The 21939-nt window shown below is 42.4% G+C and overlaps 1 protein-coding gene across 2 annotated transcripts; it reads right to left on the bottom strand.

Moving 5' to 3' along the window:
• Positions 1-5810: 5810 nt before the first annotated feature.
• LOC101173041 (protein Wiz) lies at positions 5811-21107 on the bottom strand. 2 transcript variants are annotated; one of them, XM_020706232.1, is made up of 9 exons: positions 21037-21107; positions 18217-18279; positions 15612-16103; positions 14690-15481; positions 11871-12194; positions 10703-10917; positions 10484-10628; positions 10260-10413; positions 5811-6472 (listed from the first exon to the last, which is right to left on the bottom strand). In XM_020706232.1, the coding sequence occupies exons 1-9, from the start codon at positions 21089-21091 to the stop codon at positions 6316-6318; spliced, it is 2397 nt and encodes a 798-aa protein (XP_020561891.1). In that variant the 5' UTR covers positions 21092-21107; the 3' UTR covers positions 5811-6315. The 2 variants fall into 2 exon arrangements, with proteins under 2 accessions (XP_020561891.1, XP_023821020.1); XM_023965252.1 differs by lacking the exon at positions 21037-21107 and adding an exon at positions 18602-18837.
• Between the last annotated feature and the right edge of the window lie 832 nt (positions 21108-21939).

Here is a 21939-nt window from a genome sequence, read left to right as displayed (position 1 = left end):
TCTACCTTCTTACGAAGGCCCAAAGCGCTTTACAGTCACAGTCCCATTCACCCATGCACACACACATTCACACACTGATGGCGGCTCCGCTGCCGAACACTGGTGCCAACCTCCCACCAGAGGCAAGGTGGGGTTCAGTGTCTTGCCCAAGGACACTTCGACACATGGGCGTGCAAGGCGGGAATCGAACCTGCAATCTTACGATCATGGGTCGACCGCCCTACCGCTGCACCACGGCCGCCTCGACATATGGATTGATGGGTTGATGGATTAATAGATGGATGGACGGATGGATTGGATAAATGGATGGATTGGAAGGATGGATGGATGGAAAGACGGACAGGCGGATGGATAGACAGATGGATATATTGGATGGGCTGACTTATGGATTCGTTGGATTGGATAAATGGATTGATGGGTGGATGGATTGATAGATAGGTAGACAGATGGATCGATGGATGAATTGAACGGACGGACAGACGGATGGATGGCAGTACGGATGGATGGATGCACATTCCGGTGTTAGGAGTATTTTATGTTGATGATGTTTGTATTTTTGCAAAGTATTAAAACAGCAGCGGCTGAGTCACAAACAGGAAGTCCACCTCGACCGTCACGGCCTGTGGAGGAGGTCAAATATTTCAGCTGCAGTGTTCTAAACATGAAGTGTGGTGGAGGGAGGATGGTGGTGTGGGACAGGTTGACAGGTTAACTTTTCAAAAGTCCCCAGAATCATGAGCGGGAGGTCATGAAAATGGATAAAGGGGTTATTCTTTAACTGAATGGGTCTCAGGGTCATCAGGTCACTTGTTCCTGTGGTGGTTTGTGTCACTGATGTACCAATCAATCACAATGGATGGCGTGTAAACCAGAATCAGCATCAGCGCCGACCCACAGAGCTCACATGGAGGAACCTGAAGCTGCTGCTGAGGCCGGAACTCATGCCAGCATCCTTCCACAGTCAATCCAGAGGACAAAACCAACAAGTTTTATCGTTAGAGGAGAGACGACCGCTTGGGAAGCCTGGCCGACGGCGGCGGAGCGCGGCACCATCAGGTCGACGGCGCCCACATGACAATGATTTCTATAGCCTTTAGTGGCATCTAAGTAGCTTTTATATAATTTATATATATTCATATATCTATATATTTATACATATATATAAATATATAATATATATGTAGATAATTTATATAAATATATATATTATTAATATTATTATTATTAAATAAGAGAAACAGTCAGCCTAAAAAGCTCAAACTTTAATGAAACATGCATAGTTGGAGGACTTCTTACAGATAAAAAATTATTGCAAAGAATTTTTAAAAATAATTTTTAAACATTTAGAAGTTTAAGACCTCTTTGACATGTAATTTAAATGATTTAGAAAAGCCCAACAATAAGTCAATAATAATAATAATGAATCAATAATTAATAATAATAATAAATAAATAGTAAGTCAATAATAATAATAATAATAATAATGAATCAATAATTAATAATAATAATAAATAAATAGTAAATAAATAGTAAGTCAATAATATTAATAAATACCAACAAAAAAATCAATAATAAGTCAATGATAATGAATGATGACAATAAATCAATAATAAGTCAACAATAAGTTCAAATGTCAAAGATTTACCCTTAAAAAAACAAAGAAAAAACAATAGATTTACTGATTCATGTGAGTGATCAATTTGTGTAACACAGAGTGTATGGTGTCGGGTTTCAGACATGTATAAATCTATATTACTATAATAGAATAGTCCTAGTATACTGTATACAGCTTTAACACAATAAAGTTTACATTTATGTCGACAGCAAATTATCCGTACATCAGGCAGCATGTTGATAACAGCCCTGCAGCATCATGCATGTCAACATGTGTTCTATTAATGAAGCCCCTGCAGCATTAAAAGAAAAAAATGATAGTATTTACCTGTGAAGTGTTCTGCCTTCCTCCTTCATGGACTTATTTCTTCGGTTTTGGCAGTTGAAACCCAAACAATGAACTGGCATTTTGCCAAAAATGTGTTCACATGCTGCACTGCAGCAGTGACTGGACCTCACCAAGATGGCGGTGCTTTCCTCCCATGAGGAACCAGGTGATGTCTCCTCTAGCGATTGAACTCATTGGACAAAACTATGACGGCAGAGGAGAAGGGCGTGGTCACGCGACCCCACACCTCTTAATTAGGGAGGAGCTTGATAGCTGAGGATGCTGCCTCCATTCAGGTGATAGGAAGGATCCTGGGGGGCAAAGAGGTCTGTTTGGGAAGAGTGGAACTCTGAGGTCTTTGAGGTGCGATGAAGCTCTTCTAGTCAAACTGCAGCATCCTCCTCTCTGCTGCAGCTCCTCTATTCGACATTTTCTCCTGAAGTTCTGGCTCCATCTTCTGCTCAGGAGTTTTTCTCCTTTTTTTCCTTTTCATAGTTCTCAACACGACTCATCTGAGTTTGAATTTGATTACTTTGAGTGGATCAAACCCACAGAAAAAGCCTCTCTTAACAGAGCATCCCTCTCTAACATGTTTCAAAATGCAATTTAGCAAGTGTGCTTGCGTCAGACTAAAAATTAAAATAAATAGAAATTAATCTGAAAACAGGCTTTAGAAGATCCACAAATATTTGCTTAATTTTATATATATATTAAAATGTTTTCAGTAGATTGTTTAAAATGTGCAGTTGGTGCTCTCGGTTAATACCCGACGTAAAAATGAGAGAAGATTGTTCGCAGCAAAAACTCTGTGATCTTCTGGAAAAATTCTGTTACTTTTCATCACCTAATTGTTCATTTTTTGTCTTGTTTTTTTTTTCCTGCCCTCCTCTGTGACTTCAAATGCCTTTGTATTTTATGACTGGTGACACTGTCAGACGCCACATTTACATCTATTCTTTGCTCTCTGGAATCATTCACAGCTCAAATGAGACCCCGGAGATCCAGTCCATAATAGGTCATGGGAACAGTACACATGAATAATGTGGGCACATATGGAGGATCAATTTCACCACCTTTTTTCTGAGGGAACAAATAATTCAGACTTTTTTTTCTTTTTTATCTCTGCAGCAGATCAGACGGCCAGGTTTTCGTCTTTTAGCCGTTTTTTTTTGTCTGTTTGTTTTTCGTTTTGACGTTCATTCAACCAGGAAGTTTCTTTTTCTTCCTTCCTGCCGTTCTTCCCTCAAGTGTCTGGATGCTGTGGGAGTGTCTTGGCTGACACGTCTCTGCAGCATCGTGTGCCGGTCTGGAACTGAACCACTGGTCTGGCAGACTGGGGCGGTGGTTCCCCCTTTTTAAGAAGGCCGTTGACGTGTTCTCCCTACCATGACAAAGGTGGATAAAGGTGGAAAGATTTCATGTAATCCATGGACACCAGTGAAGATCATTGAAGAAAAAAGGTTCAGAGCACTGTCTAGTGCGCTAAACGTAGTTTCTCAGATTGTTTTGTTAACCGAACAGTCAGTTTGCTTTGTTTTTTTTCCCTTTTTGACAAAAATGTACAAAAACATATATATATAGTACACCAAGCATTGTTTGGGTTTGTGAAATGTTGAGTTGTGTTAAGAATTTAATCCGCCCCGATTTAATACTGACTAGAGATAAAAACATTATAAATTAACACACTCGTCAGTTTTTTCATTTATTTAGACAATTCCCGTCTAAATTTTGTTTTACCTGTTAATTCCTTGTAGTTTATCTTCAATCTACACTGTTACTCTGAAAATAAATGACGATTTATCGTATTTCGGGCAGATACTCGCTGCAGTGTTTTACAGATAAATACCCTAGGGCGGTTCAGTCAGTTAACTCACCTGCTCAGCGTCCTATTTAAGCCCAGGTGCGCAGTCGTTCATTCTCTTTCTTACCTTCAGCGCTCATTCTTCGCCCCACCCTCCTCCCCGGTTTCCACCTGTGGGCTCCGTAAAGGGGGGGTTTTGTTACCCGAAAGTGTTATGGAAAATTCTCATGGAATTGAACGGAGCCTTATGCCAAACGAAAATATGTGAATGCCAACTTAAAGAATGTGGAAAATGTCAAATAAATATTTCTTACTGCAAGAGTTGTCTGACTGAAATTCAGCTTCTGGCACAAATACAGTCACCTTAACAAAATGCAGTTTTCTGCATATCTATAATCTTAAACATCAACTGTTTTTCCATCAGCTAAAAAGTTCTAGACAAATACATATCAACTGGACATTTAGAAAGTTTGTGTAGCAGGCCCCCCTGTCGCTTCCTCTCTGCCTCTTTCACCTGACAAATTCACGAGTAAAACCCTTTGGCGGCTTTTCTGTTGGTCTTATCTCCATAGCAACCATTTCACTTTTTGGTCGCCTGGGGGTGACGGACAGGTCTACGTAATTTTTTTGAAGAATCTGCTCAAGTAAACGTTTTTATTTCCTTGGCAACACAGGTTTTTTCTTAACCACGCCCACATTCCTTGTTTGTTCATTTCAATACTGGGCGAATCTAACGGGACACGAGCCGAGTCATCCAACAACAAGAAAATCTATTGTATGAAATATGGGAAACAGAAAAAAGGAGTCAAGAGTTTTGGATGGGCAATCGGACAGAGAGCGTTAGAAATGGATAGAGATTATTTTGACTTTAGTCCTCCGGTGCCTTTACCGCTAGTTCCATGATGGATGCTTATGGATGAGTCTGTGCACGAACAGTTCTGATCATCAGTTTACAGACTCTGGGAGAAATGATGATCTCTAGGTTAGTTTTCACAGAATATAAATAATAACACGACCCCCCCCCCCCCACTCAGTTAGTGGCTGGTTGAAACCATTTATTTTCAGCAAAAAGCTGTTAAAAGATCTACGGGTAAAGGTAACTTGACACAGGAAAGGGATAGAAGAAGACACCAAGGAGGATTCAGACTTTGATCAAGAAGTAGAAAGTGAGGCGTTCTGTTGAAACCAAACCACAGTCACAAACATTTCTGCCAGAAAAATCGTCCAGGATGCAAAGAAAAACCCACAAAGAACGTCAGCTGTGAACCAGGACTCTGAAACACTGTGGAGTGGATGTTTTTCCAGATATAGAACAAGGAGGAACCTGGAAAAAAAAGGGCTGCATGGTCGAGTCGCCAGAAGAAAGACCTTTTTCACGCAGATGCCACAAAATGACTCTCTTACGAAACGCCAAACAGTCCAGAGACACGCCCCCAAACATCTGGACCAAAGTCATTTGGAGTGATGAGACCAAGACTGAACCTTTTGGCCACAATCATAAACATTTGGAGAGGACGGGATGAAAAGAACACCATTCCTACTGTGAAACACGGAGGCGGATGGCTGATGGTTTGGGGATGTGTGCGCTGTGAGAGCACAGGAAACTTGATCAGAATTGATGGCGAGATGAATTCAGCAAATTATCATAAGTGTGACTCTCCAGCTTCACATGGGACACACTTGGACATTTCAACATGACAAGGAATTTAAACCTGTCTGAATGTCATTGAAAAGAATCAAAACATGATTCTGTTTTACAAAAGTCTACATTTGAAGACGTTTTCATTAATTAAAAACATGGTGTGTTACAGAACAATTATAGGCCTGGATAAATACAAACACCACTGGAGCCACATGAGATCAGTATTACTGAAAAATAATCAAATATTTCAGGATGGTTCTTGTTTTCGATCAGAAAATAAGGACTTTGGATTCGTCTTAAAGGGAAACTAAGTCCGACAAAGAGGAAACCAGCCGGAAAAAAGACACAAAGACGCAGACGAGAGTTTCTGGGGTTAATTACAAACAGATCCGTTGAATACACATCCATATGGAAAGATGTCAGCAGTCATTCACAAAATGTTCCATTTATTTCTGTTGAAACAGTAACAGATGTGTTTCATGGCAGAAGAACAAGAAACTTCTACAGTCTGGCCACTCTAGAAGAACAAAAAACATTTACATAGTTAAAGTTGAGCTGAATTATTTAAAAAAAAAAGACATTTTAGGCCTTAAAACAGTAAACAAGAGTACAAACATCACAAATATTTAGATTATTTGATGAACAGAGGAAATTTATGGGAACTCCAGTAAAAAGTTTGCATACAAAGTTCATTTTCAGAGAATGTTTTTGTGGTTTGATCAAAGATTGGCTTTTAAAAAGTTCATCCAAACCAAACCAACACAGAAAACTATTTAAAAACCTGGTGGTTTCAGTAAAAACAGCAGTCTAGGTGGGATTTCACCTGAGTGGGTGACACTCCTCCAGCTCATGTCTGCCCTCCTGTGGACAAACGGGGAACATCTCTTCTTCAAAAGCTTCCTTCTTTTCATCAGACAGCAAAGAGGTGGACTAGACAGCGACGGGATCAACGAGTGTAGGGCGGGTCACGGGTGTGGGCGGAGCCGCTTCTGTGCTTTTGTAGCCCAGCAACAGGATATGCTTCTGCAGATGGCTGATCCACTGCTCCTGAACGGACAGAGGTCCGTGGAACACCTCGTCACAGAACCTGAAACAGAACAGAGGAAGGCGGTGAGCAGACAGGAACACCGGGCTGCGTCAGACGGAGTGTGTGGCATCGCCAGACCCCATTCGTCGGAGCCTGCAGGCCCTTTGGGCTGGAGGAAGGCAAAGGTGGAGCTGATGCGAGAATAACCGAACATCCGTGTGTTTTCCTAACAGTCTTCTGTTTCCTCCAGAGAGTGTTTATGTGCTGATGGAGCAGAAACAGAAGTAGCAGTTTTAGGCACAGGCCATACGGGCGATTGCCCGGGGCGCAAATTTAAAGGGGGGTGCCATCCCCGTGCTTGGAAGAAAAAGAAAAGGAAAAAAATTGTGTCACTCTCGGTTTTCAATTATCTGTTATTTCACAGATAATGGAAGAGATAATAGAGTAATATCCCCCCTCTACATCTGTGATTTGTGAATGTCTAATTCCTTTGTCTTGATCTTATTTTTTCTGATTCTAAATTGTATTATTTAAGTGAAACAGCTTTTCTTTGTGTTTTGATTTTTCCTTCAGTTGCGCCAATTCGCAACTAAAAGTTGCGAACATCTGGACCGTGCCTTGGATCACTCAGCTCATGCTAATAATGTCGTTCTTTATTAACTATTGCTGACATTTTTATGACATCTTTATTTTCCATATAAAACGTATTTTTTTTATGCCTGCATATCGTCTAGTTGGTGTCAGTATTTGACATAAAGACAGGAGGAAATGCAAAAATATCCAATCCCTCTGATCCGTTTCACAAAGACACACACAGGACCTCACACACCAAAAAATGAACTTATTGCTAAAAATGATGCAGGAGTCCAGCTCTAACAAAATGACAAAACAGCAAAACGGAATGATTTGATTTTTTATTTCTAATTATAAATATTTCCAGGCTTTGTTTGTTTTGTTCTGCAGCACGTTCATATTTGTAGAATTTTGACAGAATATATTTTTATTGAGAATATATTTTTATACGTTATTTAACTTGATTTATTCTGGATTAATGTTCCTGTTTTTATTCATCTTTTTGTTTGAAAAGTTACAGCTTTGGTGTGTTCAGTAAATGTTTATCTTATTCCACCTAAAGCGAGTTCTAGAGTTTGACCCCCCCCCCCCTCCTTGCAATACCAGTTTATAAAAATTCATGCATTTTTGTGTCAAATGGGAAAATAGAAACAGGGACCATGAGGGGATGTTGTGACATTTGTATGTACTCTGTGTGGAGTTTGCATGTTCTCCATGTGCATGCGGGTTCCCCCCCACGGACAAAGAAAAAAGGCTTCATAGCTTATCTGGCGACTCTAAATTGTTTTAGGCGTGAATGTACGGTGGCCTTGAAGTGCAAATCACATCAATAAACCGCGACGCAAAAAAAGACATTAAAGATCACAACAACAATTGACAAAAAACAAATAAAGACTTTTAATTCTAGAAATCAAAACATGATTACAAAAAAAATGAGTTCAAATGAAATGTTTCAGAAAACAAAAATTGATTTCCAGAAATGTTGAAACACACTAAGGAAGCGAAAAAGGTCGATGAGACTGATTGGATGATGCTGCTTCTCCATCATTGAAACTGAAAGTTATTTGGCTTTAAGCGATACCGGATCTGCTTCGTACTAATCTAAATTTTATTTGTCATTCAGACATTCGAAAAATCTAAAACGCCTTCTTCCAGTCAGCCACGTCCCACAGTATCCACCTCATCGGGTTTCATCTTTTTGTTTTGTTTTCAGAAACATTCGTTCTAAGTGTAATGTTGATTTTTATTATATGTTAGCCTTTTTTAGTAGTCGTGATCTCTTAAGGGGTTTTGCTGATGTAATTTGTCCCTCAGGGCCACCGTATGAATGTGAGAGAGTGGTCCTGCAGCTGAGATAGGCTCCAGCAACCCTGTGACTCGACAGGTTCAGGACTGAGTGGAGCTGCAGAGTGAATCGGTGATCTTGTGATCACCTGATGATTCCAGGATCTGGCAGAGATTTCCAGCCCAACCAGTGAGCTGGTGAGGACGGACAGCAGACATCCCATCAATTCCAGATCCTTCAATCAATATTTACTCCATTATTATTATTATATTATATTAACACCAGCTTTTTCCCAAAACGCTGATACTTACTGGTTTGTTTCCACCTTTATCAGATGTATTTTGTAATTTATGTATCTGCGCATGAGTCAAACAAACGGTGAGGCTTTCTTCAGTTATTATGGTCTGTGGGTGAGCCTCCCAGAGACCAATGGGGCAGCAGAGACTGTTCATGTTTTTAAAAGAAGGCTCTTTACTTACCTTCATAATCTGGCTTTTAGTTGAAATGTAGAAATACGATAATTTGTTAATTAAATTTAGACTCTTTAATTCGTGGTCAATTGTTTTTTTTTAACCTGCCCTTTAAAGTCCCACTCCGATCATCTTTTGATCTATTTTCCAAGCGTTCCCAGTGGTTTTTTAATTCTGGTTATGTTGTTTTTTATCCAAAGCCTAATAACCTGTGTTGTTTTCTACGATATAGTGTCTGCAGAGCGGCAGGAGCTCATCAGAAATTCACCTCAGAGTTATGGGCGGGACAGTTGAAACAGAGCAACCCCACCCTCCCTTCCCATCATCCATCTGTTTATGTCATCTCATGCTAGCTTACAGCCCCTCATAACCCGAAGCTAACATTAGCGTTGCAACACAAAATGGCAGCAAAACTGGAGTTAGAAAACCCCGGAAATGCTATTTTTGAGCTTCATTTTCTTCATTAGTGCCTCGGAACATGTGAAAAACGCCAGAAAACACCATTTTTATTGGAGCGGGTCGTCTAAAATTGTATTTCAAGATTCAGGAGATTTATTTGTCATTGTCAGTGAAACAACGAAAATACGTTTGGAGCATCAAAAACAGCCACTCAGTTCAATTCACCAATAAATACCAAATACAATATTTATTTGATTATTCATTTTTGCTTTTACTTTTATGCACTGAAACCTTTTTAAACTTCAGGGGGACCCTCCCCACAGTCACCAACTGTGGAACGGTGGCCGTTGTAGTGGGACCTTCCGGGTCTGGCTGCTCGCTTTGATCAAAGGGTTTCCCATGGCGATATAACTTCCTCACATCAGCGTCAAAGCCAGTTTTCCTCTTCAGGTTTATTCATGTATCATTTTATGTTGGCCTTATGTTTCAAGTTGAGAATTTTCAATTCTAATAATCGGAAAATACCATTTGGATTGGGGTACGGTGGGTTTATTTGACTATAGGGTAAAACCGACCAATCACAGAAATGGATCCGTCCATCATTCCAGTCCAATGTGTGGACAGACTTTGACTAAAGTCATGTGACCATCCAGTGTCTAGAATGTTCTAAGAATGTTCCCTTTGGATTCTCTGGATGTGGAAAAACAACAGTGGTGAACTTTAGGAAACTAACATGTGAATGGATTTGACATTCATTCTAGTTTACTTGTTGGTTTGGACACAGATTTCATTAACTTGATGATCTGGAAGAAATCCAAGAATCTGGAAAACTGTTCAGTAGCAGGAATTTCTGTCTGAGTCTCACTGCTGGAAGTTCGGATCAAGAGGATCTGGATCCACTTTAGGTCAGAGGATCTGGATCCACTTTAGGGCAGAGGATCTGGATCCAATCGGATCGTTCAGAATGACTCGTTACACCTCTATTGGTTTGTCAACCAGCTGACTCAAACATTTTCTGAGAACAACTTTTGAAAATTGTTCTTTTTCTTCTGAACTTTGAGGCACAAACTCTAAGCTTGAGCCTAACGCTGCTCACCTGTTTGTGCTCGGACACACTCACCTGCACTTGAGGGAGTAGACCTTCCCCACCAGTTTGACCAGCGGGGTGAGGGGGGGCTTCGGCAGCAGCGCCGGGATGCTGCCGGAGCGAGGCGGCCGCTGCGGTTTCCGGTTTTCCTGCCCTGACGACACTCCGTGTTTCAGTGGATGGACCCCTAAAGAGCGGAGAGCCCAGTTGAAGACAACGACAGACGTCCGCTTTCGCCATTTGGCGTCTTCCCTCACCCTTCGGCGTGTGAGCGCTCATGCTGCCGTGGTCCTTCCTGCTGGCCTTGAGCTCCTGCTGCGCGAACGTCCTCCTGCTGCCGCCGCCCACAGCGCCAGAGTCCGGCGAGGCGGAGGGGGAAGTCGATCTCTGGGTTCTCTGGGACTAAAGGTGAAAGCAGCGTGGGCTTTACTTCACATCCGTCATACTTTGCAGAAGGTCATGAGAGCGCAGCCCACCTTCTTGATGTAGAGGTCTCCGAAGCGATAGCGTTTGGTAATCTCAGCCACCCTGGCGGGATCTTTTTGGATGATTTCACTGAGGAGCTCGATGGGCGACGTCGCTCCGTCCACCTTCCACTCAAATATGCCCAGCTGCCGGAGGTGCGCCCGAGCGTGGCTCGCCAGCGCCTTACGGTTCTCAAAGTCGAACCCGCAGAGCTGGCAGCAGGTGTCTGGTGGGGGCAGAGCCAGGAGAACGCCGTTTTATTCACAAAGAACAAACGCTTTACCAACCCCCCCGACTTATAGAGCAGTTCGGCCCAGAATCCCAAAGGGGGCGTTTCCCAATAAACATCAAAGCTTTACAGAACTAGGCTAGCGCCTGTCACACAGTTCTTCCTGTCACGGGACAGGAAGCAGGAAGCGCTTGTGAGACTGCTAGGCTAAAATATTGTTTAAATAAACCATCAAAAACTACAACCAACAGAAAATCCCAGAGTCTGAGGCTCTGGACAACATCGAAAATTATTAGGATTTCACCGCTGAGTGATTTTGGTCACAGGCGAGAGCTCAGAGAGGAACCAGAACGAGCAGCAGATCTCCTCTGACCATCTCAAAAATCAAGGGCTCGAGGCCGGACCTTCAACCTTGTCATCTCAGAGATTTCGGAGCAGGTTGGGGAGGGGAATGTCAGGATTACAGGATTTTATCCGACAACATTGGTTGACACGTTCACCGGTGCCTCTGATGCCACCTGGCCTCTAGGAAATCCCAGTTCACGTGAGCTCCAGTAACCTGAATCGGTGAAGGTTCTCATCTCCCCGGTAAACATCTCCATTCAATCGTTTTAAGGTTCGTTCAAATGGAAAAGAAACAGATTTTTCAGCAGAAACAAACAAAAATGGACCTCAGGGTAACCCGGTTTCCTTAATCCTTCCTCCGGATTACAAACAACTGTGACGCCTAGGAAACCCCTCAAGAAACCTGCCGGTCAGCTGGTTACATGTGCAGAAACACGATTTTGTTCTTCTTTCCAGAGCAAACCTAAAGAGATGCTTAAAGAGAAGATGTTTGTGAGCTGTTAAAGCTAGCTCCTGTTGGTCCAGACGGAAGAGTCTCATTGGCTCTGAGAGCTGGGAATCCCTAATGATTCCTGAACTCGTGCTCCTAAAGCCGGGTGACTTACCCACACGAGGGACCGCCGTCTTCCCCGGCAGAGACTTGTCTTTCATGGAATAATCCACAGGTGACGTGCAGGAGGTGGAAGCGCCTTCCTCGGCAGAGAGGCTCCTCCGGGGCCTTTTGGAGCCCTGCGGGGCCCACGGCTGTTTGGCCTTCCCGTCTTCACCGTGCAGCATGACCTCTTTGAGGAGGTCGATGGGAGAGGTTCTGATCGACCAGGTCAGGCCGAGCTGGCGCAGGTGGGCGCGGACGTGGCAGGACAGGGCTTTGCGCGTTTCGAACAGCTGACCGCAGAAGTCACAGAGAACGGTTGGAGGAGACTGCAGGTCTGTGGAACAAAACCCACAACAGGAAGCACAGCAGGTCGTCAGGGATGGACTAGAGGAAATGTAGACATTTGGATTCCTTAAATCAAAAATCTCCAACCCCCTGGACAGCTGGTCGCGGGTCGTAGAGAAAAAAAGCTTACAATTTTTTCATTTATATTTTAGCCCAAAGGTTTTGAGAATTGAAGAAAAAAACAACAACAACAAAAATTAATCGCACAGGTCACCAGTTAAAATAGAGTTCTGGTTGATTTCTGGACGTTGATGTCTGCAACCACGCCCTCTTGGCGCACGCCAAGTCTGTCGGTCATGTGTCAAAAATCCATTTGTGGCTTTCCTAAAGACCGCTGAAGTGAAACCCCTAAAGATAGCAAAGTTAACCCAAAACAAACGATTTGGAAAGTTTCTTTTGGGGGAGAAGAGCTAGAAAGGAAACAGAAGAGGAGCCTGCAGCTTCAAAATAAAAGACAAAACCAGGAGTCTTTACTCACTGTTGTTACCACAGACCATAATAACAACTAGAAGGAGCTGCATGTCCAGAAGAAAATGGAGGATTGATGCTATATTACTGAATGAAAATTAAACTTAAAGGGTCATGATTGGAAAAAATTAAATAAAGAAATGATCAAAGTTGACCATAAATAAAGTGAAAACAGCACAATAACAAAATAGATATGTTTGTGAAAAATGCCAGAGCCGGGTATCGAACCAGCGAGCTTCTGCACCAAGGATTCCCCATTTATTTCAATGGAGGCAGAAATCCAGGAATATCTGGGAAAGTTCAAAGATTTCAAAGACCAAAAGTCACAGCTGGAAAAAAATTTGGATGGATAAAATTGAAAAATTCTAGAAGGAGTTAAGCGGCAAAAAATGGTGGAAGATACTAGAATAAAGAAATAGAAACAGGAAAACAGTTGGTTGAATCCTTTAGAGCAGGGGTCCCCAAACGTTTTCCAGTGAGGGCCACATGACGTTTCCATTCTCTGATCGGGGTCAGGGTCAGTTTGAAACAGAAAAGTGTGACGATCGCAGGGATGTCTAAATGTAAACATTTATCGTTTCCCAGAAAGCCACACATAACCAAATATATTAATGACCCGATCTGATATCTGTTCTTTACATTAAAAGTCAGCAAATGTGTAGTATCACCGTCTGCTGAGCTCACAGCCCACTTTTTAGCTTTGAGAGTTTGTCTGCTCGCATTTGCTCCGTCATATTAGTCTTTGTGATTCATGATGTCAGCGTAGATGGTGTTCTTTGAAAACCGCCACCAGACAAACAGCCTTTTCTTTATGTTGAACAAAGAAATGCATGTTGTCCCCCGCTGGCTGGATAACCTGCATTCTGGATCAATGTTTGTCTTCCCTAACATTTTAGTCATTTCTCTGTTCTGATGGGGGGGGGGGTCACGTTCAAGTTCCATGACTGGGGCATAATGCAGAAAATTGACCAACCAGCTGTCTAATGTTACAAAGGTGTTGTTAATAAAGTTGTTCAAATGGTGGATTCACCTTTATTATTACTACATCTAGTGAAATAGCAGTTTTTATGGACAAGGGATTTATTTGGATTCATCTGTCGCACGTTACTTAGAGAGAAATGTGTTTTGGGAAAATCCATTTCACATTTTAATGGTTCCTACATGAACTTTAGTTTACAAATAAAGTTTGAAGCAGCTGCAGATATTTCACAAGAGGACGAAGATAAACTTTATCCTACAAAGTTAAAAGGAAGCTGAAGGTTAAAAAAACAGAAAAGAAAGAAATCCGACGCCCTCTTCAGCCTCGTATACAAGTCCGTGTGTAAAAATATTGTCTGACAGTAAACCAGAATGTGGCCTCAAGACGTCTGCCTGAAGGCCGTGACACACAGCCACGGCGTACGTTTGTGCATTCTCCACATATGATGGGCCGTGATACGCGTGTGGTGCACGTAATTCATACGTGCTGGTAGAGTCCGTCAATGTGCGCAGATGTCCGTCGCAGTATATGTGTATTTTACGTAGTTTATACGCAATTATTATATAAATTGCGTGTACTTTGTGCAAGATGCATAAAATGTGAGTCTTTCCACGACCGTTCCACGTCTGTCTAACAGACTTTACACGCCTGAACCACCAATGTATAACTTTTATATACAGCGCATACGTCTCATTTAAATCATGTAATTGATGGGCGAATCATTAATGAATTGCATATAAACAGCTCATTAAACACGGTTCCTGTTCTACGTTAGCTTTCGTGTTCTTTGCGTGACACGCCCTTAAAATGAGTCTATATGTTAGAGCTCCCTTTAAAGTTTAAGTGCTCCATTATTAAAGCTAATCTAAGTTTTTGTTAGCTTTTTCTGCTTATTTATTAAACTTTGACTTTAAGTGGGTTCCTTTTCCTGACAAAAGGAGTTAAATGAAATGTGCGTGCTGACGCTGATGATGTCATTTCCTGCTGCAGCCCAACATTTTTGTAGGAGACAATGTCCAAAAATTAAAAATCCGTACCTGAGTCAAGAGGCGCCGCAGAGGTGGGAGCTGCAGGAAAACTGGCCACAGAGGAGCCGTCCTCAGGACTGGATGTCTTGGATTCAGAGACCTCGACCTCGACGGGCTCAGGCTTCGGTTTCCGGAGGAGGGGGTCCACTGCCAGCCGGAAGCCTTTCTTGGCCTTTGGAGCTCTGTTACTGGGGTGCAGAGGAACCTGGGAGCTCATCTTTGGACTCTGGGGGGGGGCCGAGGAGAGGAAGACGGTCCTGCCTTGGCTCGGAGGCGGAGAGGAAGCAGGGAGCCCGGGGGAGGGCGGCGCCGGAGACGTGGTCGCAGGGGAGCTGCTGGTTTTCGGGGGGTGCATGACTTCGATCATGCCGCTGCTGACCAGCTCCTCCACCGTGTCGATGGCGGAGTTCTTCCCCACCAGGTCGCTCACCCCGATGTGACGCAGGTGAGAGCGTGCGTGGCTGCCCAGCCCCTTTCGGTTCTCAAACTGCTCCCCGCACAGGACGCAGGTGCAGTCCTCAGACGCTTTGGGCCGCTTGCTGGCAGGAGATGTGGGCGGAGACGACAGTTCGGCGGGACGTTTGGGGGAGGATGCGCCTTCATCCTGTAGCTCTGCGCTCAAGGGCTTTGGGTCCTCCTCCATCATCTTGTAAAGGAACTCTATGGGCCCCCCCTTTATGGCACTGTCGGGGATCCCAATTTGGCGAAGGTGGGCTCGGGCGTGACTGGAGAGACCTCGCCGTGTCTCGTACCAGCAGCCACAAAGCTGGCAAACGTGGGCCTCGTGACTCGTGTCTGAAGCTGCAGCACGAAAGGAAGAAAAGAAGCAAAAAGTAAAAAAAAAAAAATCAGCAGGAGATCAGCAGACGTACATTTCATAGTAGGAATATTACATTTCTGCTACTGTAGGAAAGGAAATTGTCAGCTGTACTTAAGGTAATGGGAGCATCCGTATCCAGTGGCGCCCACAGAGGCTTGGTGACACTTTGATGATCTGAGAAAGAGGAGCTGCTGCCTTCGGCCGACCTCAGAGGCTCCGCTGGCTCTGTCAGTCGGCCTGACGGTCCCTGGCGATCGGCCTTTTGTGGGGCCGTCGAGCGATTCCCTCCTGCCTTGGAGGTCGAGCTCTTCTCTTCTTGCACAGACGACGTCTTGGGTTCCTGTTGGGGTTTCTTCTTAGGAGCTGTGGATCCGGCTCCAGAGGGGTCTGCGTTGAAGGCCGACAGGGAGCCGTCTCTCTCCTGGATGAGCTGGTAGAGCAGCTCTATGGGAGCGCCGCTGCTCTCCGACACGGTCACGCCCAGCTGCCGCAGGTGGAGGCGAGCGTGGCTGGAGAGTCCTCGCCGGGTCTCGAAATACAGCCCACAGACCTCACAGACCACTGGCCCCGAGGGGGCAGAGGCAGATTTAACGGGCGGAGCTTCTGTGGTTGAGAACACGAACCAGGTTGGGTAAAAACAAAAACAGCAGGTCAATTATTGGCAAATCCCCCCCCCCCCCCCCCCATGATAGGCCGGCCCCGCCCACAACTCAGAGGTGAATTTCTAATCAACTCATGCCGCTCTGCAGAAACTTTGTCCTAGAAAACAAATCCAGGCTAAAAACGGCTTCATCACCATGAAAAGACGACTGCTTCCTGTTCCACCGGTATTTTGAAATCTATCGTCTGGTTTGGTTGAGGTTTGGATGTACTGCCATAATAAAGCTCCTGAAGCTCCCATCATGCTTTGCAATCCAAACGCGGTCATAGCTGACTATGTGGTGGTTGATTATATCAAAAAAGAAAAACCTCGACGTATCAGAGACGGCCTTACTGGGAACGCGTGTTAAAAATGGCTCAAACTAAAAGAACTGAGTGGGTCTGTGAGGGACCAAAACATTAAAAAACATAAAGCAGACCATCATTCCAGTCTTTAGTGAACTCAGCACAAGTCATAAAAAGTCTTTACACTTTGGAAAACACAAAACAAAATCTGAAACAAACAAAAAACACAAACTAAAGGTAATCAGACTCAACCTCCAGCTGCTTTCCTCACATTACATTCACATCTTCCAATCATCTCCAACTCTAGTAATCATTGTTTTAAAGCCCCGCTTCAATCACCTTTGATCTTTTAGCTACGATTATACTGTTTTAGCCTAAATTTAAAACTCAGTTTCCAGGACTGTGATTTTCAACCTTCTTTTAAGCCAAGGTACACTTTTTCCTTGACAGAAATCCTCCAAAAATGTCAAAGACATAGACTGTATGGATGTACAGTCCCTCCATGATCTCACACGCATTTTTGTAATAATCGTGGCAGAAAAAGCTGGAAGTTGCCATAAAAATTATGAAAGTTTTTAATAATGATATTCAACTAAATTAGTTGAAATTTTTCCCTCCAGTTTATTAATATTCAATTTTGAGTAATAAAAATAAACAATTGCCATTTATCTATTTTTAATGTTTTTTAATGTTTGTGCAACAGCAAATGTAATTTTGGAACAATTATAAGATCACAACATGCTTAATAAATTTCACACACATAAAAACTAACATCATATTTATATTTATGTTCAACTATAGCATCACCAAAAGTGAACATGATGAAGTTTCATTACTTTTCTTTAGTCTCATTCAAAAACGTAACTTTAGCAAAACTATTTCTTTTTTTTTATCCATTTATTAAAGTGTCTGTTGGCCCCTTAGCCTTAATCCTGTTTCTTTTGTTTGATCATTCCTTCTATTTAAGCTTAACGCCTAACTGAAGTCTGAAACTGAATTCGTCCTTCAAACAGACATGATTGGAAAAGTGTTTCAGTCAGAAAGATGACTCAGGCTGAACACAGGGATGTCTGGCTGTCACTTTAACCCAATGCATTATGGGAGATGTAGTGCGATGCCGATGCCAGACAGACTCACGTCTCTGAGCTGAATCATTTGGATCCCGCGGGAAGCTACACCGCCAAACACGAGCTTTAGCTGCTATTTTTGTTGGAAATGAGAGACTTTGTGAGCCGAGTCGGAACAAGGAAGTGAGGCCGTTAACCACTTGTGATGATTGGTCAGCCTGATGACATATGATTACGCCCCCAGGAATGATCGGCGGGGACAGATGAAGGGGCGGGACTTCCCAAAAACAGCTGAAGAGCTGATGTGTTGGCGATGGTAGACGCTTTGAGTAATTTCCCACGGTTGACAAACACTGTTCTACGACATCGTTTCTGCAGAGCGGCAACAGTTCACCCCGCCCTTCCCCTCCTCTCTACACTCTCCCCCACTAGCTTACAGCCCCTCACATCCCCGACCTAACATTAGCGGTGCAACAAAAATGGCAGCCACACCCCGCCGAACAGCTTAGATCCAGATTCCAGCTCAGACGAGGAAAACAAAGACGTTCATGGATCCATTTGTCCTTCTAATCCATAGTCTGTGGTTTCATATTTCATAAAAACCATCAAATATTATAACATCAATGCTGTTAATATGATGCTGCAGCACTAATATTAAAAGGAGTGAATGAGTGGCTTCATGGTTAAGCGTTGGTGCACCTTACCTTGTGACTCCATGTGAGCGGATGATGGCAAAGCTCTTCCTGGTGGTCTTTGCACCTCAGTGACTTAAAAACAAAAAGAGAAGTGGCAGGTTAACCACTACTAACTACAGTTCTAGTTCTAGTAAACTAGGCAGGTGGCACACTGAACGAGAGCCGCCAACTTCATCTGACAGCTAGTCAGCTAGTTTGATGGAACCTCAGAGCCTCTTTGACTTCAAAGTCCGAAAACATCTACGAACCAAACATTTTTCCAGCAGAAGAATGAAGACGCTGGACAGACAAAAACATTTTTGTTCTGACCTACAGCTGGTTTTCAAGCTCTACTTTCCCGCCAGTTAGTTCTCCCCTATTTGCTGATGAGACTGATCGGGAGAGTTTAGCTGACCTGAACCCTGAACGACCTGATCCAGCTGATCGGGGTGGGTGGGTGGGGCAGCGATGTCTGCAGAAATGAGCAGGACGCTACGTCTCTCATCGAGAACCAGGATCAGGCTAAACTGATCTAACCTAGGGGCTGTGATGCAGCGTTTCCCAACCCTGGTATCTGGTGAAACACTGTTCTGCATGTTTTTTTTGTTTTTTTTTATCCTTACCCACTCATACACACCTGCATTTGATGACTGCCATCGTCAGGCCTCTGTAGAACCTGACGATGACCTGATTCAGGTGTGCTTTAGCAGGGAAGCATGGAGGACATGCAGGACAGTGTTCCCCAAAGACCAGCGCTGGCAAACAAGTTATAAGTGAAGAAACTACAGAAAAAGTCACTGAACAAAACAATCACATCGTCGACATATAAGAAAAACATGAACCGGTTTTTTTGACTAAAGATGCAGATTCTTTATAAAACTAAATGTGTCATTATTCGCAAGTTACCGACTTTAAGTTGTACTACATACAAGGAAATCATAAATTAAAATATTTATTGAAATGAAAGTGGTTGAATCTGTCAGTATCCTTCACTTGCAATGAGATCTGATGTAGTTTCAGCGTTTTATTAGAGACGGAAATTTATCCCACAACACATAAAGACACGAGGCCCATTAGGATCATCGTTTTCACACTGCAATAAATCTGCCATATTCTTGTCATTTCTGCATGTCTACTTTCCTTTTCTTTTTTGTAGAGTTTATCAAATTCACTGATGGAACTATGAGCCATGAAGCAGAGCAGCAGCAGGAAGAACTGTTAAGAACCTGCAACCTTTTCACACCAAAAGGACCAATAAACCCACTCTACTGTTTAAAAAAATACACTTTACGGTTTGAGACCATTTACTTCTATAGCATGTAGATGATAGATGGATGGATGGATGGATGGATGGATGGATGGATGGATGGATGGATGGATGGATGGATGGATGGATGGATGGATGGATGGATGGATGGATGGATGGATGGATGGATGGATGGATGGATGGATGGATGGATGGATGGATAGATAGATAGATAGATAGATAGATAGATAGATAGATAGATAGATAGATAGATAGATAGATAGATAGATAGATAGATAGATAGATAGATAGATGAACATGTTTTTTTTTTACAACTGTTGACACTACACTAAAAAAAAAGGTCTTGTGTGATTTCCCACTCCTCCTGAATTCAAGCATGTCAGATAACTGAGCAAAATGATGGTAAAATATATAAACTACAGTCAGGGCTGTTATTTATTAGAAAAGAAATATGGCAAATATCGTTTTTTCTGCACAATAGTGTCTAGTTTCTGTAGTTTTGTTGGTCATGTTTATATTCAGTAGGAAAAGGAGGATATGAACGACTGCACAGTAGTCATAATCACAGGCTATGCCATTACTTTCCTACATTTTTTTATTCTAGTAAATCTGTTGCTGCAGAAGGATCTTCAAATTTCCGTTTGCCCGCAAACTCTTGTCATAAAATCAATAATATGCATCCCCCAGAACTTTCCAAGAACATTTCAAGAAATTTCTTGATAATGATTGGCTAAATTAGGCTATAAGCTGTTGTAAACCTGTAACAACAACCTGTGGCAACTGGACCTTCAGAGCCTTGAGGGCCAAACGAGAGGAACAGATTTATTCGTTTCTGTGATCAAAACCACAGTGTTTATACTTTTGAAGAAGATAACTATTTCTGTTATTTTCCTGTTCATGTGATTTCAATTTAGAAGTTTACTCAGAGCATTTAAATTGTGGAAAAATATACTGTACATGTCAGGAACTCAGGTTTATGTTGACAAAAGGTTTTCTTTTCAAGACAGACTTTTAATTTTAGTCTAAAACGTATTTTATTTTTGGTGTTCAACTACGAAATTCACAATAATTTTGATTCAAAACCGGCCCTTTTAGAGTCAAAGCTTGCAGACGCCTGCATGCTATCATCCACACTCTTTCCTGAACCCACGCGATAAGAAAAATAATAATAATAAAAAAAAAAAACACGCGATCAGACAATTGTCGCGATGAGTCGTAGAAAGCATTTTCTTTTCCAGGTCTCTTTTTATTTTGTTCCTCGTTTCATTACCAGTTTACCATTTCGATTATCGTACTTTTTCGTTAGTAGGATTAAAATATAAAAACGTACAAAGGTATTCGATGGATTTAGCTAAGATAGTACTCTACTGTAGTACTAGCAGCCGCCATTGTTTGTGTGCTGCCTGCTACACTGCAGCAGGTACAGCAGTGACTGCTTGATCCGTTTTTATTCAGTTAAATACCGGAAAGTTTTATAATCTACCTCACAGACACGTGTTAACTTCATAACACATTTATTAAAGTCGTGAATCTACTTAAAATCTCTCAGAAAGTGCCTGAAACATCAGGATATGCTAGCTCACCGGAAGTAGCGCTCCACAGAGTTCTTCTTCTATGGATTTCACTGTACCAACCCATACATACCAACGCACTACTGCCGTCTCCCGGAAGTGTTGGGTTACTGCATTAAAATGAGACTTGACCCGATAAAACTGTGGGTGATTGGCATTTCCTACCTACTGCTAGGGGGGACTGCCACATCTCATATTACTTGCTTTTTCGATGACAGACTTATTACTGTTTTGTAAATGTGTGTATGAAAGAGAACATAGTTGTCAAATGCAAAAGTATTTTAAAGGCCCACTCCGATTTCTAACATGTTCTTGTAGCCTTTTTCTGATGGAAAAGGACAAATATAAAGAAAATGATGCTCAACATTGGATTTCTGAGTATTTCTTTATTTAAATCACCTCTTCTGAACTGGTATCTGGATCTAAAGCGGCTCACCGTTTTTGTTGCACAGGTAATATTAGGATGGGGGTGTGAGGGGCTGTAAGCTAGCAGGAGCTCGCAGCATAAGTGAGAGCTCTCAGTCATGGGCGACAGGAAGGGACAAAGGGGGGCAAAAAAACATCACTGAAAAAGGAACAGGAAAGAAAACTGACACTGCTAAGTGATGATTCGAAACAGGTTGGCAAAACAGAGAGGACTTGGACCTGATCCACTCTTTTTTTTAAGGCCACAAATACAAAAATGTAAATAATAATTACAAACTGGACAAATATAAAAGACTGACATAGCATAAATAAAGCAACATTTACAATGGACTGGATTTCAGTCCGCAGATCATCTTTATTTCATCTATTTCCACACACGTTAGATTACAGTACAATAAGGCTGTGCATTGTAAATGTCACAAGTTTCATGTTTAATTTGATCTTGAGTTATATTGTAAGCTATTTATTTTAAAAGTTAGCATGTTGGGC

Source organism: Oryzias latipes, chromosome 1 (genome assembly GCF_002234675.1).
Source record: "Oryzias latipes chromosome 1, ASM223467v1".
NCBI classification, from domain to species: Eukaryota; Metazoa; Chordata; class Actinopteri; order Beloniformes; family Adrianichthyidae; genus Oryzias; species Oryzias latipes.
Note: the sequence above shows the minus strand (reverse complement) of the source record. Positions and strands in the feature narration are given on the sequence as shown.